Raw genomic sequence first — 14,337 nt, forward strand, 5'->3', positions numbered from 1 at the left:
GATTGTGATAAGAGCTGTACAAGCCCCCAATAAAATGATTTTTTTTAAAAGAAGAGTTTATTCTACATTATTTTTGTAATCTTAAGCAATTAACCATCTCTGTGTCTGTGGAAAGCATACAATCCTTCTGGGGATTTCCAAGGCAGTGTTTTTGGGCACCCTCTGCATGAGTTTCACACATTGTTTTGCAAGGAGCCGACGCGGTATGCAACTCAAGTGACTCCAAATACACCAAAAGATACTCAAGAAAAAACCAAATGAAAATTCATGAAGAAAAGTATTTTGTAAAACAAATTTCTTAAGTTAGAAGTAAAAATGAAGGGTATTTCCCCTCTTGTTTTACAAAGCAAGGGCTCAGGTGACTTTCATGTTTCAAATATTCTAGGGCATTCTGATACAGGTCAAAAAGGCACTACATGCAATAGTCCTACTTATTTTGATACATGGAATAGTTCATGCTAAACAGTAAATCAAGGTGAACTTTCCAAAAGCTCACCAACATTGAACGGATTCCTACTCACAGAGCCCTGGTGGCCCAGTGGCCACGTGCTAGGGGAAGGCTGGCGGCTCTAGATAAGCAGCTGCTCCACAGGAAAAGGATGAGTCTGCTTCCATGGAGGTTTACAGCCTTGGGCACCCTCTGCAGCAGTTCTACGCTGTTCTAGAGAGTTGCAGTGAGTTCTTATAAAAAAATAATACTTTAAAGCACAGGACAAAGTTGGATAAAAGTCATGGGTGGGGTGAGGCAAAAACACAAAACTTAATAATAAGCTGCACCATGGGCTGCTAGTCCCAAGGTCAGTCCTTCGAACCTGCCACTCCCTCTGTGGGGTAAAAAAAAAAGAGGTTTTCTGCTTCTCTAAATATTTACATTCTTGAAAACCCACAGGGCAATTGCACTATCTTCTAGGGCCACTACTAGTTGGAATACAGTTGATAGCAGTGAGTGTATCTCGAATAGCACACAAAAGTGATTTATGTGACTGATTTTCTAGAAAAATTGCTATCTGGTAACTGACATTCAATAATGAACCCTTTCTAAGTGCCTGACCTTTTCTTGGCTGAGCTATGAGCAGACTACACTGCAGGAGGAGGGACATTTGCGGAAGTAGATGGTATAGCGTCAGGCTATATCTCTGGGACCAAAATGGGGCCCATGCACTTGGTGGGGGACACAGTGGAACAAGGCAAACACAGCTGTCGTTCAGAGCACCAACTTTACTTAAAGATTGGAATTCTAAAATGCAGTGCCAGCTCCTTTCGGTCAGTCCAATTTTCTAACATAATCACACTGCATCTGCATTTAACTCATTAACCAAGCAAAAAGGTAAAAACTGGTGTTCTTCTTTATGGTACGTGATATAAAACACCATTTTTATGTGACTATAAGGATGTATCGTATAGTAGAATTTAAAATTCAAATGAACATATAATATAAATATCAAATTCTAAAAATACACTTGGTACAGACCTGTGCCTATGCCCTAGGTCTATGCGGTTCACTCTCTTCTATTTTTTCCATGGAAAAGAGAAATACTGGTGTAAAATGACTAGGCACTGAAGTCTAGCAGGTGGGGTCTAAATTCCCACTGGAACACTTATTGTGAGCACTTAAACATTTTATTTCACCTTTTGAACTTTAGCCCCCATGTCTAGAAGATGGAAGCAAGAATTTCTCTCTTGCAATGTTTGTGTGAGGATTAAATGGAGTAAGTATGTATGTTAGCAGGCAAGGCAAAGAATGGAAATGTTAGCGCTTTCAAGAAATGAGTGAAGCCAACTCAAGTCCTCTCACTTTATCGTGGCCAGGGCTCTCCTCCTGCTGTTGCCTTTGCAGCTCCTCAACTTGAGCCTGTAGGGCCATTACTTTGGCAGTCATTTCTTCTTCCCGAGCCTTTATGGTAAAAAAAGGGTAATGTGTTTATAAATAAATCTATCAAAGGAACGTTGGAGAGAGTCAACAGAGTACAGACAAAACTATCTCTGTTGGAAAAAATAAAAGCATTACGAGTTCAGTGGTTTTCTTTTCATTCAATATTTTGCTCTAGGCAGTATCTTTTACACCACAATTTTAATTCCAAGTCTTTTTAATGCTATATAGATGATGCCTAAAACACACCACTTTCCTAAATGCACTTCCAGTTTCTACAAGGCAACTAACCAGCAGTTAATTTACTTTTGAACTAGAGCTACCAGGATTCAGCAAAGGAACAATTAAGTGTACACCACTGCCGTGGCAAACAACATAAAACCTGTATTTAATGACTTTGGCCTTTCCCATCTTGGAATTTGATTTCCAGAAACTATACATTATAATAAACTATCCACTGTCATTGAGCTGATTCCAACTCATCACAGACTAGAGCAGTAGTTCTCAACCTTCCTAAGGCCACGATCCTTCCATACGGTTCCTCAGGTTGTGGTGACCCCCTAACCATAAAATTATTTTCGTTGCTATTTCGTAACTGTCATTTTGCTACTGCTATGAATCGTAATGTAAATGTCTGATATGCAAGATGTATTTTCACTATTACAAATTGAACATAATTAAAGCATAGTGGTTAATCACAAAAACAATTATGTAATTATATATTGTGAAATATTTATTTCCAATGACAAATAAATGAAATTTTGTCTTGAAGCACGGTGTAGCACAGGTCAGTCGTCAAGCTGGGTACTCATAGGTGGGCGTTTCTGCATGTGGGCGGACCCGGCTGGAGACAGAGAGAGGTGCAGTGTCTCGGTTCCTAAGACTATCCGAAATACGTGTTTTCTGATGGTCTTAGGTAACTCTTGTGAAAGGGTCGTTTGACCCCCAAAGGAGTCGCAACCCACAGGTTGAGAACCGCTGGACTAGAGGTTTATAGGACTAGATTTACAGATCCAGCACTGCTCTATCAGCTGGAAACCTGTTGTTCACAGAAGACTAGACTTCTGTCACCCCCTTTGGATGGGCTCTAGGTCTACACAGTCCTTGGGTTGTTATGAGTCAGGACTGACATGACAGCCATGAGATGGATGGGCTTTATACATCATGGGATGGTTCTTAGATCGATTTCAGCAAGCCTGTAATCTTCTGCCTCTGTCACACCAGAGGTTCTTTGGCTTAAAATGTTTAAGTAAATACTTTTTGGGGGAAAAGCAATCAATCAATCATTAAAACATCCATCAACATGGGATCAAACTGACAACAGCAGCTTGGAAGGTCAGATAGACACTTTATGTTAATGGGGCAAGAACAACTTAGCCAAAGAAGATGAGAACAGTTACACAACATGAAGAATGAAGGAAGCCACTGCACTGTGCATTAGTATATGTGTTTGCTTAGAACATTCTCAACAAAAACAAATTACTTTTTTAAGGATAACGGTTGGTATTTATAGGCATGTGTCATATTCTGAATTTGAAACAGTTCAATTATATTAGAAATATTACTAGAAACTGTTCCCTTTTCAGATTTCTATTATTACCATAGTTAGTTGAGGCATGATTCTTTTGATTTACACATTCTTAGTCATAAAACCATTCTTGGCATATAATGAAATCAGGACTAACTAAAAAGTCTGCAAGCTAACCAAGAATGTAATCATTTTCCATTTGAAAGTATTCTCACTAGTATCCATGGCTTATCTTCATACACAAGAATAACATTAACAACCCACTATCCGTAAATACATTAAGATTTAGCTGATACATTCCATTGCCCCCCTACTCTCCACCAACACCAATCTTTATTTCCCGTTGAAACCAACAAAAACCATCTGAAAATTGGGTAGTGACAGAATACACCAAACCAAACTCATTTCTTACTCATAATGACCCTGGACATTATGGACAGTATAAAACTGTCCCTCTGGGTTTCCAAAGATGTAAAATTTTATGGGTGTACAAAGTCTCACCTTTCTCCAATGGATTGGCTGGTGGGTTCAAACTGCTGACTTTGTGGCTAACAGCCCAACACATAAACCAATATGTAAACAAAACAAAACTCATTGTCATCAAATCACCAGAGGTTCTCAACCTTCCTAATGCCCTGACCCTTAATACTGTTCCTCATGTTATGGTGAGCCCCCAACCATAAAATTATTTTCATTACTACTTCATAACTGTAATTTTGCTGTTATGAATCATTCGACCCCCAAAGGGGTCACAAAAGGGGTCACAACCCACAGATTGTGAACCGTTGCTCTAGCACATGGTAAAACTAACCATCAATTTCCAAGATTGTAACTCTTCACAGGAGTAGAATGCCCTATCTTTCTCCCACAGATGGGCTGGTAGTTTCAAACTGCTGACCTTGCAGTTAGCAGCCCAACTTATAGCCACTACAACACCAGGTTTCCTCTTATAGTACAGGGCCCTGTAATAAAGTTAAACTTAATTGGCACTCCCTGCAAGACCCCAGCTGAGATAAACAGTCACACTCAAACAAACACTAGTAACATAGATGTGAAGATGCGCAAACTCTCAACTCTTAACTGGTCTGGGTTTCTCACAATTCAGTCTGAAACTAGAAGCTATTCTTCCCCTTAACTAATGATTCACTATTGCTTCAGTGCCAGTAGAGACTGTATTGCCTGGTTAGCAAAATCTGATGAGGAAGCTACAACCCTGATAGAAATCAGAAATCAATTAGACTCTTTAAGAACTCTACCTTTAATACAGAAGCACTAATTTGAACAATATTGACCCCCAAAACCCTCTATATTAGAAAAACAGGAAACCTGATGACCCATCCTTTAAAAAAAAAAAATTATTTAGCACTACCATGAAATCTATTACAGCTAGGTTTTGGGGAAATAGAGACCAAAAAAAATTAGGTACGTCAAGGATTTCTTCATATCTTTTGGCTGTTCTTTTTAGATCATCTTCTTTCTCTGCAATCTTTCTATGTAACTGATTTGTCTCTTCTTGATGACTTTCCAAAAGTTCAGCTTCCACCTCTTGAGCCTTACCTATTAAATAAAAAAATGAGCACACACAAGAAAACATGCTAGGTAACAGTATCAATATTCCCTCCTGTCCCAACCCTCATTCCAAGTCAATTTTTACAAAAATCCTTTTTCTAGAATTATTATAAAATGTTTAATGAGGCATGCAGGCCAACAGTGATCAAATATCCCCCTCCACAGAGCAGAGGCTTCTTCACAAGGTAATGGCTGTTTTGTAGCTGCTCTTACCTACTCCTCCTCCCCTTAAGGCAGCCCACATAAGAACTGGAGAGAGAGTAATTTTTTCCTCCCGCTTAATTGCTTAAAGCACTTAGTAGAAGTGTAAAAAGAATAAGTTTAAATTACAAATAGCCCCTGCTGATTCTGATTTTTGTCCCATTTTTACTTACTGATGGTTTCTTTGATGGTCATTTCCAGCTCCTGTTCCTTTTGTGCGAGCTGTGTATTAAACTCCCTCACCAGCTGTTTCAATGTGGAATTGTGCTTCAACTCAAGATCTTCTTGCTCCAGTCTGAGTAATAAAATTGTAAAGTTAACTGCTACCACACAAAAAAGCAAAATGCGAAAGGTTACTTGGTCTTCAAAACCAGTGTATGCAGCTTTGATACCAGGGGCTCAAGTGGAACGCGAATGTTTTGAGAATGATGAGGGCAACAAATGTACAAATGTGCTTGGCACAATGGATATATGTATGGATTGTGGTAAGAGTTGTACGAGCCCCCAATAAAATGATTAAAAAAACAAAACAAAAAACAGTGCATGCAGTTTGAATTCACTGGTATAAAAAGTTCTAAGGACATACATGCACATGTAGACAGACATATACGTGCATGCTCAGGCACAGAAAATTTCTGGAGGGATATATAAACAATTACCTCAAGGAAGTGGTCCTGGGGATTAGAGGGCTTTTTCTTTCCCCTTTTATATTTTCACTATATTATATACTAATAATGCTAATAATGATTTTTTTAAAGAAAATAATTAGTGGGTATATATCTAACAGCATCTTGCATGCAAGAAATGATTTCCCACTTGATGGCTATGGTATAGCATTTTCTATTGGGTAGACTAGATGCAGCTTATAGTAACTATATTAGGGGGAAAAAGGAGGGGGGGTACTCAATTAAAGCAGACTGCCTTAAAGGTAGAGTCTGCTGGCGCTGTCAGTTAAGGATTAAACTGTTGACTGCAAGGTCTGAGGTTCAAACCTCCCCACTGCCCCTGCCCACTGGTGCCCCCCAGGAGAAAGGTGAGACTATCTGGTCCCATAAAGATCCACAGCCTCAGAAATCTTAACGGAAGTTTGCTGAGTCTGAATCAACTGGGTATCAGTAGGTTGGGTGGGACCTTTACAGTATTCATGCTAAAACCAAACTTACTTGATTTTCTCCTCCATTTCTTTCTCACATTCTTTCTTTACTATATCCAATTCTTGCTGATGCTCCTTCCGCAATATTCGAAAATCTTTCTGCAATTTAGCAATCTCCTTGCCCAGCCTCTGCTTCTCCTGCTCAGCCCCAGCTAACTTAAATTCCAGGTCATTGTGCTGGGTCTCCATGTTACCAAGTAATTTAGTTCGGACCACATGTGATTTTGATGTGTTTTCAGCACTTTCTTCTAGAAATTCTGTGGATTTATTTTTTCTGGCCATTTGTTGTTGAAAAGCCTGCAATTCTTCATATTTCGAGGTCAACTCTTCCATTTCAACTCTATGTATTTCCTTCTCTCTTACTAAGCACGAATCCAGCTCTTTTATCTTCTGCTCCAAGCTCTGACAGGTTCGTTCCTTCTCCTGGAGAGCTTTCTGGACATCATCATCCACATTTGCTAAGGACAACTCTGATCCTGTGTGATTTTTCCCTCCTCCTTCCATATGCTGGGATACTACTAAGGCGTAGTTCTTGGTTTTTTCTTCCAGTTCTTCCTTCAGATGATTTATCATGACTTGATCCTCATGTTGCTTTGTTTCAGCATGTTCTAACTTTATTAAGAGTTCCTGGTATTTACAAAGAACTTCAGAATGAGAAGAGAGTCTCTCCTCTTTTTCCTGCTCCAGCCTCTGTAATGACATTTCTTTCTCAGTTAAACTCCTCTGTAAGTCCCGTATTGTTTCTTCGTGTACTTTAGGCAAACCACCTTGGGAATCTGCTGCTTCTTGTCTGTTACTCGCTGCCACGTTTTTTGCTGACTTGGGAACAACTGATGTTTCTGGTTGTGGTAAACGTTCTACTGATTTAAGTTTTTCTTCCAAGATGAGAATCTCCTTCTCTCTCTCTTGTAATTTTGTATTTAGCTCACTTAAATGGCTTTCTCTATCTTTTTTATATTGCTGCTCCTTGTCTTCCATTTGAGATAACAACTGTTTCTTGATGGCGGCAATTTTTTGTTCAGCCTTTTTCTTCAGTTCTGCTAATTTTACAACACTTTCCGACTCAAGCCTACCTTCCAGTGCCTTTAACTCCTCCTCTTTGCTTTTCACACTTGAATTCACACGTTCCAATTCTTTATTCTGAGTTTCAAGTTCAGACTTCATAGAAGATAGTTGCTTTTCAAGTCTTAATACTTTTTCTTCAGCTTCTATAACCCTATTGTCCTTTTCTTCTCCTAACTCTTGGATGTGCTGAAGTTTTTGAACCAGTTCCTTCTGTTCAATATCCTTTTGTTGATTGCAACTTTTAAGGACTTCACGTAAGGACACAATTTCCATTGTTTTCTGAGTAATATTTTCTTCTAACTCCACAATTCTTGCTGTTTGAGTTTTTAACTCAGTCTCTAAATTACATTTCTTTTTCTCCATCTTACTCTTCTTATCTTCCATTTCACCCTTTAAACATTCAAATCTTTTATTTTGCTGGCCAAGGTCTTCCTTTAATACATTTAGCTGCTCCTCCTTCTCACTGGCTTCCTTCGTTTTTAACTCAAGCTGCATCTGCAGCTCTTTAATAGTATTTTGATTCTGTGTAAATTTTGACTGTGCTTTTTTCTTCCACTCTGAAAATTTGTTGGACAACTGATCTACCTGCTCAAGAGCAGAGGTTTTCTCTTTACCCAGAGTGTCAACTTTCAAAGACAGATCCTGCACCTGCTCCAGCAATCCCCGCCGTTCTTCATCGTACTCCTTACTTAGTGATGAAATGGCTGCTTCTTTTTCCGTTAGGCTAATGCTCTTCTGAAGTTGATCATTCAAATCAGTTAGTTGCTTATTAAGACTGCTGATCTCAGATTTTTTTTCTGTAAGTTCTTCTTTCATCAATGTGACGGCATTGATGTTTTCAGAGAGCTCTTTCTTTAGCTGTGTGATACAAGACTCCTTTTCAGAGGCGGCCTGTTGCTGATTGCCTCCTTCCTTCTGTAAGGCCTCTTTTTCTGAGACAAGACCATCAATGTCAGCCTTCAGGCTCTTAATTTGCCTTTCCTTTTCCTCTAGGTGATAGGTAGCCTGTTGAAAAGAACTCTGTAGTGTATTTTGCTCTTCTGTAAGTTGTTTAAGTTGTGCTTCTAATTCAGAAACTTTGCAAGTTTGAATTAGTAGTGTCTCCTTAACTTTACTTGTGTGGCGTTGACAATGTGAAATTCTAGAAAGAATGGCATTAATTTTCCTATTGCTAATGTCGACTAGCTCATTTGTTTTCAGTTGTAGTACGGCTTCCGTTTTCTTACAATGAATATCTAATTCCTCTGACAACTTCTTGAATTCCAAGCTTTTGTCCTCTAGATTTTTCTTACTTTGTTCATGTGAATATTTCAAATTCTGGAATTCTTCATCTGTGGCTTTTAGTTTGTCAGTCAACTCAGAAACCTTAAGCTTATCTTGTTCTGCCAGTGTCTTTAGTTCAATTAGCTGCTCCTGAAGAAGACTATTCTCCTTCAGAGAATGACTTAGGTCAACCTCTAGTTTTTCAAGTTGTGCTTTCAGTTTATTTTCATTTTGCAAGAGAGAATTCAAATGAGCAGACTTCTGCTTTAACTGTTCCTGTAATTCATCTAATACCGTAACCCGCTTCACACCTTCTTCCTTCAGCCACACTACTTCCTTGTTCATCTCTTCTTTTTCACATCCAAATATGAGGATCTTTTGTTTCAGATCTGCCACCTCTTGTTCTTTTTCCTGTAACTGAGCTTCATGTTTTTCCTGCAGTTCTTCAGCTTGCTGGTTAAGTCTCTTTTCCCAGGTTACGATGACATCACTGAGCACTCGCTGGTGCACCTCAGTAAGACTTGCTATTTGCTCCTCCTGGTTTGTTTCCAGTCTTGACACCACATCATTGATTCCAGCTGAGTTAGCCTGTGCCATTTCTAACATTTTGGCATTGAACTGTTTTTCTTTCTCACTAAGTTCTAGAACAGTGTTTTCAAGCTCTTTTTTAAGTTTGGCTTCCTGATCCACCAATTTCTTCTTTAATGTTTCTTGCACCTCCTTGGCTTTCTGCTTAATTTTTTCCATCTTTTTTTCTTGGTTTTTAAATTTGGTTTCATATCCCTCGTGCAAAGTACGAATACTGTCCTCCTTGGCTAACAATTTCTGTTTGAGTATTTCAATCTCTTTGCTCTGTCCTTCTCTCATTTGTAAAATTAAAGTTTCCTTCTCCATCACTATTTGCTTTGTCTGTTCCTGCTCTGTGTTAATATCTTTCAGTTTGGACTCGTAGAGTTGGGTTAGGGATTTTAGTTTTTGCTCCATTTCACTACTCTGTTTTTCAAGTTGCTGCATTAATTCCTGAACCTGCGTTTTTTGAGTTTCTAACTCAGTACTAACATCATTCTTTTGTGTTTCAATTTCAGCTACCTGTTTGGTGAGAAGAAGTCTTTCTGCTTCTAAATCTAACAACCTTTTCTGCAATTGGGCCAACTGTTCCTCACATGCTTTTGCCTGGTCATCTGAGATACTCTGGTATGACTGAAAAAGATCCAGCTTAGCAGAAGTCTGCTGGAGTTCCCCTTCAGACCTCTTAATATCTGCCTCTAAGTTCACCACATGAGCTTGATGCTCTTTCAAATGCTGGTCCTTTTCCTTTAAGAGAAGCCCAAGTTGATTAATTTCCTCTTTCAATGCTTTCTCTGTTTTCTGAAATGACAGCTCTTGTTCTTTAAGGATATTGCCAACTTGTTGCTGGTGAAGGTTTCTCTGTTCATCCAGTTTGGCCTCTAACTGCTGCTTCACTTTATCTGCCTGGTCCTTTACTGCAGAAAGTTCTTCTTCTAGTTTCTGACGGGTGTTTAATACTTCAGACAGTTCAGAAGATAAGGATTCCAGTTCTGTTTGCTTCACATCAAGTTTTTCTAAAGTTTTTTCATTCATCTCCTTTATGTGGGCCTGGAAAAGAATCTCTTTGTCTTTCAGCAGTATTTCTTTCTCTTGTTCATACTTTTCTCTCAGGTTTTCTATTTCTGCCTGATGCTGTTGCTTGAAGACTTCGAGTTTTCCAGTCCAAAGGTTACCTTGCTGCTGCTTTAGACTTTCCAATTCTGTCTTGTGTTTTTCAACCATAATTGTGATTTCTTTATTGTGCTTATTTTGTTCAGCTTCCAAATGAATAGCTAAATCTTCTGATTGATTTTTGCTTTCTTGTAAACTTTTGTTCAAGGAACTTTCCAATTCAAGAATTCTCTGTTAGTAAAAACAGATATAGTGTTATCAAAATATATACTTACTTATTAACAGTGGCATACATGACATGATGCTTATCACCTAAAGACTGAAATTCAGATAAATAACTACATATCACACCAAATATGAGAAAGGAAAAAAATCTCGCTATATTAAATTGATATAGAACTCATATAGCAAAGAAAAGAACCCAACTCATAATTTGATTCTTTCTGCATATTTTGGTAATGATTTTAATCAGCTGTTCTTCTAAGTACATTCTACCTGGATAAGAAAATATAAATAAATCATAAAGTACATATACTAGCTGTGGTTACTGTGTGCTGTTGAGTCAACCCTCTAGGACAGAGCACGACTGCTCCACTGGGTGTCTTAGTAAAGCAGAGCACCTGCTCTTTTCTTCCCCGTGCCACCAGTGAGCTTCAACTGCTGACCTTCGGGTTAGCAAGCAAGCGCTTAACTATTAAGCTACCAGGGCTCCTTTAACTGTTAGGAGGGAGAGGATTTTTTTGTTTTTTAAAGTCTACAGTAGTATTCTATTGCTTTCATAATTTGGGGGGGTGGGGGCTGTAATATATCTGATTTTTATACCCCAAAATTATTTAATATACCATTTTTTAAAAGAAACAAGTTTGACCAAAGATTACTATTATCTCACACACTTTCCATCTTAACTCTCACAAAAGGTTAAAGATAGAAAGCCCTAAGTCAGGGAGCCAGGGAAGAGGCTGGAGGACAGTGCTCAGGGCATTTTTAGGAAAACGCAACTATGCTACATGATACCACTATGGTAGACACCTGGCATTGCCGTTTTCAAAGCCCAGTTTTGAAACCCACAGTTTCAAAACACAAAAAAAAGTAAAACCTAACATGAAATATGGATCTAGGTCATAATAATATATCTATATGGGCTTATCAATGATAACAAATATATTCAGGTAAGTTAAAAAGTATTGCCACAAAACCAAATAAATCATTATTTTTAAAAAGTATCCAAATGTTTCTTGACATAGCCTCCATCTTGGTCTACAAACTTCCTAAAGATGGTGGCTCCTCTGCAGGACCAGTGGTGTGAGTGGCGAAACGGGGAGGGTAGAGGGAGAGGGGGTAGGAAAGAGGGAACCGATTACAAGGAACTATATGTGACCTCCTCCCTGGGGGTCAGACAACAGAAAAGTGGGTGAAGGGAGACATCAGACAGGGCAAGATATGACAAAATACCCATTTATAAACTATCAAGGGCTCACGAGGGAGGGGGGAGCGGGGAGGGAGGGGAAAAATGAGGACCTAATGCCGGGGGTTTAAGTGGAGAGAAAATGTTTTGAGAATGATGAGGGCAATGAATTACAAATGCGCTTTACACAATTGATGTGTGTATGGATTGTGATAAAAGTTGTATGAGCCCCTAATAAAATGATTAAAAAAAAAAAAAAAGATGGTGGCTCCATCTCTACAAGTCTTTCCCAAAAACTTCATTCTTCAATTTACACCATTGGGCATCTCAATGGACTCAAGTTGTGTTCCTTTTCAATACTGTTGAGGTTTTGTTTGTTTGTTTGGGGGGGGCCTGAAATGAAGTCTGAGGGGCAAGATGAGGGCTTTTGAGTGGACAGGATGATTTCCCAAAAGAATTCATATAGGACAGCCCTTGCTCGCTTCACAGAATGAGCACTGTCAGGATGAAAAACTCCTTGGCGCAACTTTCCCAGTCTGCTTCTCACCAGTGCAATTCTCAATGGGTTAAAATGTATTCATAGTATGCCCCGTAATTCTCTTGTGTCCTTTGGGGAGGAAAAAAAAATCCATCAAAATTATCCCTTGGGAATTAAAAAACAACAACAGTTGCTGTATGCTGTAGCCTTCTCAGCTGACCGCTCTGCCTTGAATTGAACAGGCTCAGTAGACCCCTTCAGAAGTGACTTTTTTGATTGGGTATTTTTTTAAAGGCACCCTAATGAAACTAAGGCAAGTATATTATTCAAACAACCACTTGCAGCTACTCAATGATCTCAGAGGTATGTTTAAACAAGTTTTGCTTGGTATCAACCATATATATATATAAACTAGAACTTTAATAGCAATACTTTTTTACTTACTCTCACACCTTAGGAATATAAGATGTTAATAAATGACTAGGGGGTATACAGTACTCTCTATATGTTCTCACAATGTTTGTGTAAACTTAAAACTACTCTACCATTTACTGGCCGGGGGGTGGGGGTGGGGGGTGTAACAGTGGCAATCAGAATAAGATCTTAAGGAATTACCAAATCCATTCTCTTCGTGTGACAGGTGAGGAATTTAAATTATTAATAATAATTTACAAAGCTTGCAAGTAGATGAATAAAACCTCGTAAGTACCGGCTGCTTTCTTCAATGCTACCTTTCATACATGTCACCAATAGGAAAATAAAGCAGTATAGAAACTATAAGAGGTTTTATTTGTTTTACTGCCTAGTTCAATGCAAAAATACTAAAAGAGCACCTGCAAAAAATGAATTGACAAAGTTGTGTGATAGCTATTATTTACAACAATGCCACCTCCCTAAAAAGAGCATATGACCATAAAATTCGTGGAATTTGGTTCCTTGGTTTGTGGGTTATCTAGGGTCACGGTTTCACAGGACATCTCATTCAATAGGTCTAATAACATGTCTGTTCTACCTCTTTGCTCCTTGTGTAACGCGGGAGGTATTAAGAGCTTGCAAGCTGCCATCCAAGGCACAACAACTGATGTCTATTCATCTGGAGCAATAGAGAAAGGAGATGCATCAGGAATAGGAAGGAGATATGGAATGTGAGAGTAACTGCTTCCATGAACAACTGCCTCTTTTGCCATGAGATCAAAAGAACTGGATGTTACCCACTTACCATAACTGAATATTTTGATTAAAGACTATAAAAGGATCCTGATCAAAAGGGGGAAATGTACACAAGAGTTTCAAATCCGCATGGACTCTAAACTTCCAGGAAGTTAAGATGAATTTCTGAAATCATTGCCCTGAAATAATCTTTAAGTCTTAAGCTAAAAATATCCCTTAAAAATCTTAACACTTAAACAATAGTTTAGCATTACTAATTAAAAATGTATGCCTTGAACATTGTGCTCTTTTAAGAACTATCTACATATGATCAAAAAACAACAGCAACTTGAAAGATTAGACAGGAACATTAGGGGGCAGAGAGCATATGTCAAAGGGAGGGGACCAACTCAAAAATGGAGGTGAGGACAGCTGCACAATTTGAAGCATAGAATCAATGTCACTACATGCTACATGCAGACACTGCGAAACTAGTGTGCGAAGTAGCTCCAGAAAGTAAGGGTCAGAGGGCCTTAAAACATGCATACTGAGTCATATATGTAAACATATTCACTTCAAAATAATTGTTAACATGGAAAAACTGGGGAAAATATAAGTGTAGAAGGAGGGCATTGGTATTGATAAATTGTTATATAAGCAGAGAATGGATTCTATTCGGGATGTGGCATGAGATGAAGCTGCTCAAGCAGGAAGGTGTCTGGGAAAGTACTGCCTACAAAGTGAGGCAGCTTCCTCGCAATCAGGAGTGAGGTGTGGCACGGCAATGCTGCAGCACCTGGGTGAAAAGCAGCAGAGAGAATGACTAATGGAAATCAGCCAGCTGAAGGCAGAATCAGGACCACCATGTAGCAAAGAGGGAGCCCAAAGCCCAAACCACTCCCATAAATAGTGCTCACTAAAAACGAAGTGCATGCACGTGTCCACCTAACCGAGTAAAACCGAAGCTTCTCCACAC

At 38.9% G+C, this 14,337-nt stretch overlaps 1 protein-coding gene across 6 annotated transcripts in view; it reads right to left on the minus strand.

Annotated features, from left to right (window-relative positions):
* The window catches only part of GOLGA4 (golgin A4), a 136,023-nt gene that overhangs the window by 36,748 nt on the left and 84,938 nt on the right, over nt 1–14,337 (minus strand). For all 6 annotated transcript variants that reach the window (XM_045297510.1, XM_045297509.1, XM_045297507.1 and 3 more), the window contains 4 exons: nt 6,332–10,560; nt 5,342–5,463; nt 4,825–4,955; nt 1,796–1,894 (listed from right to left, as the gene is read on the minus strand). In XM_045297510.1, coding sequence (XP_045153445.1) covers nt 1,796–1,894; nt 4,825–4,955; nt 5,342–5,463; nt 6,332–10,560 — 4,581 coding nt within the window. The remainder of the gene's footprint in view (nt 1–1,795; nt 1,895–4,824; nt 4,956–5,341; nt 5,464–6,331; nt 10,561–14,337) is intronic.

Source organism: Echinops telfairi, unplaced genomic scaffold (assembly GCF_000313985.2).
Source record: "Echinops telfairi isolate 266 unplaced genomic scaffold, ASM31398v2 ScPeMD7_7420;HRSCAF=8458, whole genome shotgun sequence".
Lineage (NCBI taxonomy): Eukaryota > Metazoa > Chordata > Mammalia > Afrosoricida > Tenrecidae > Echinops > Echinops telfairi.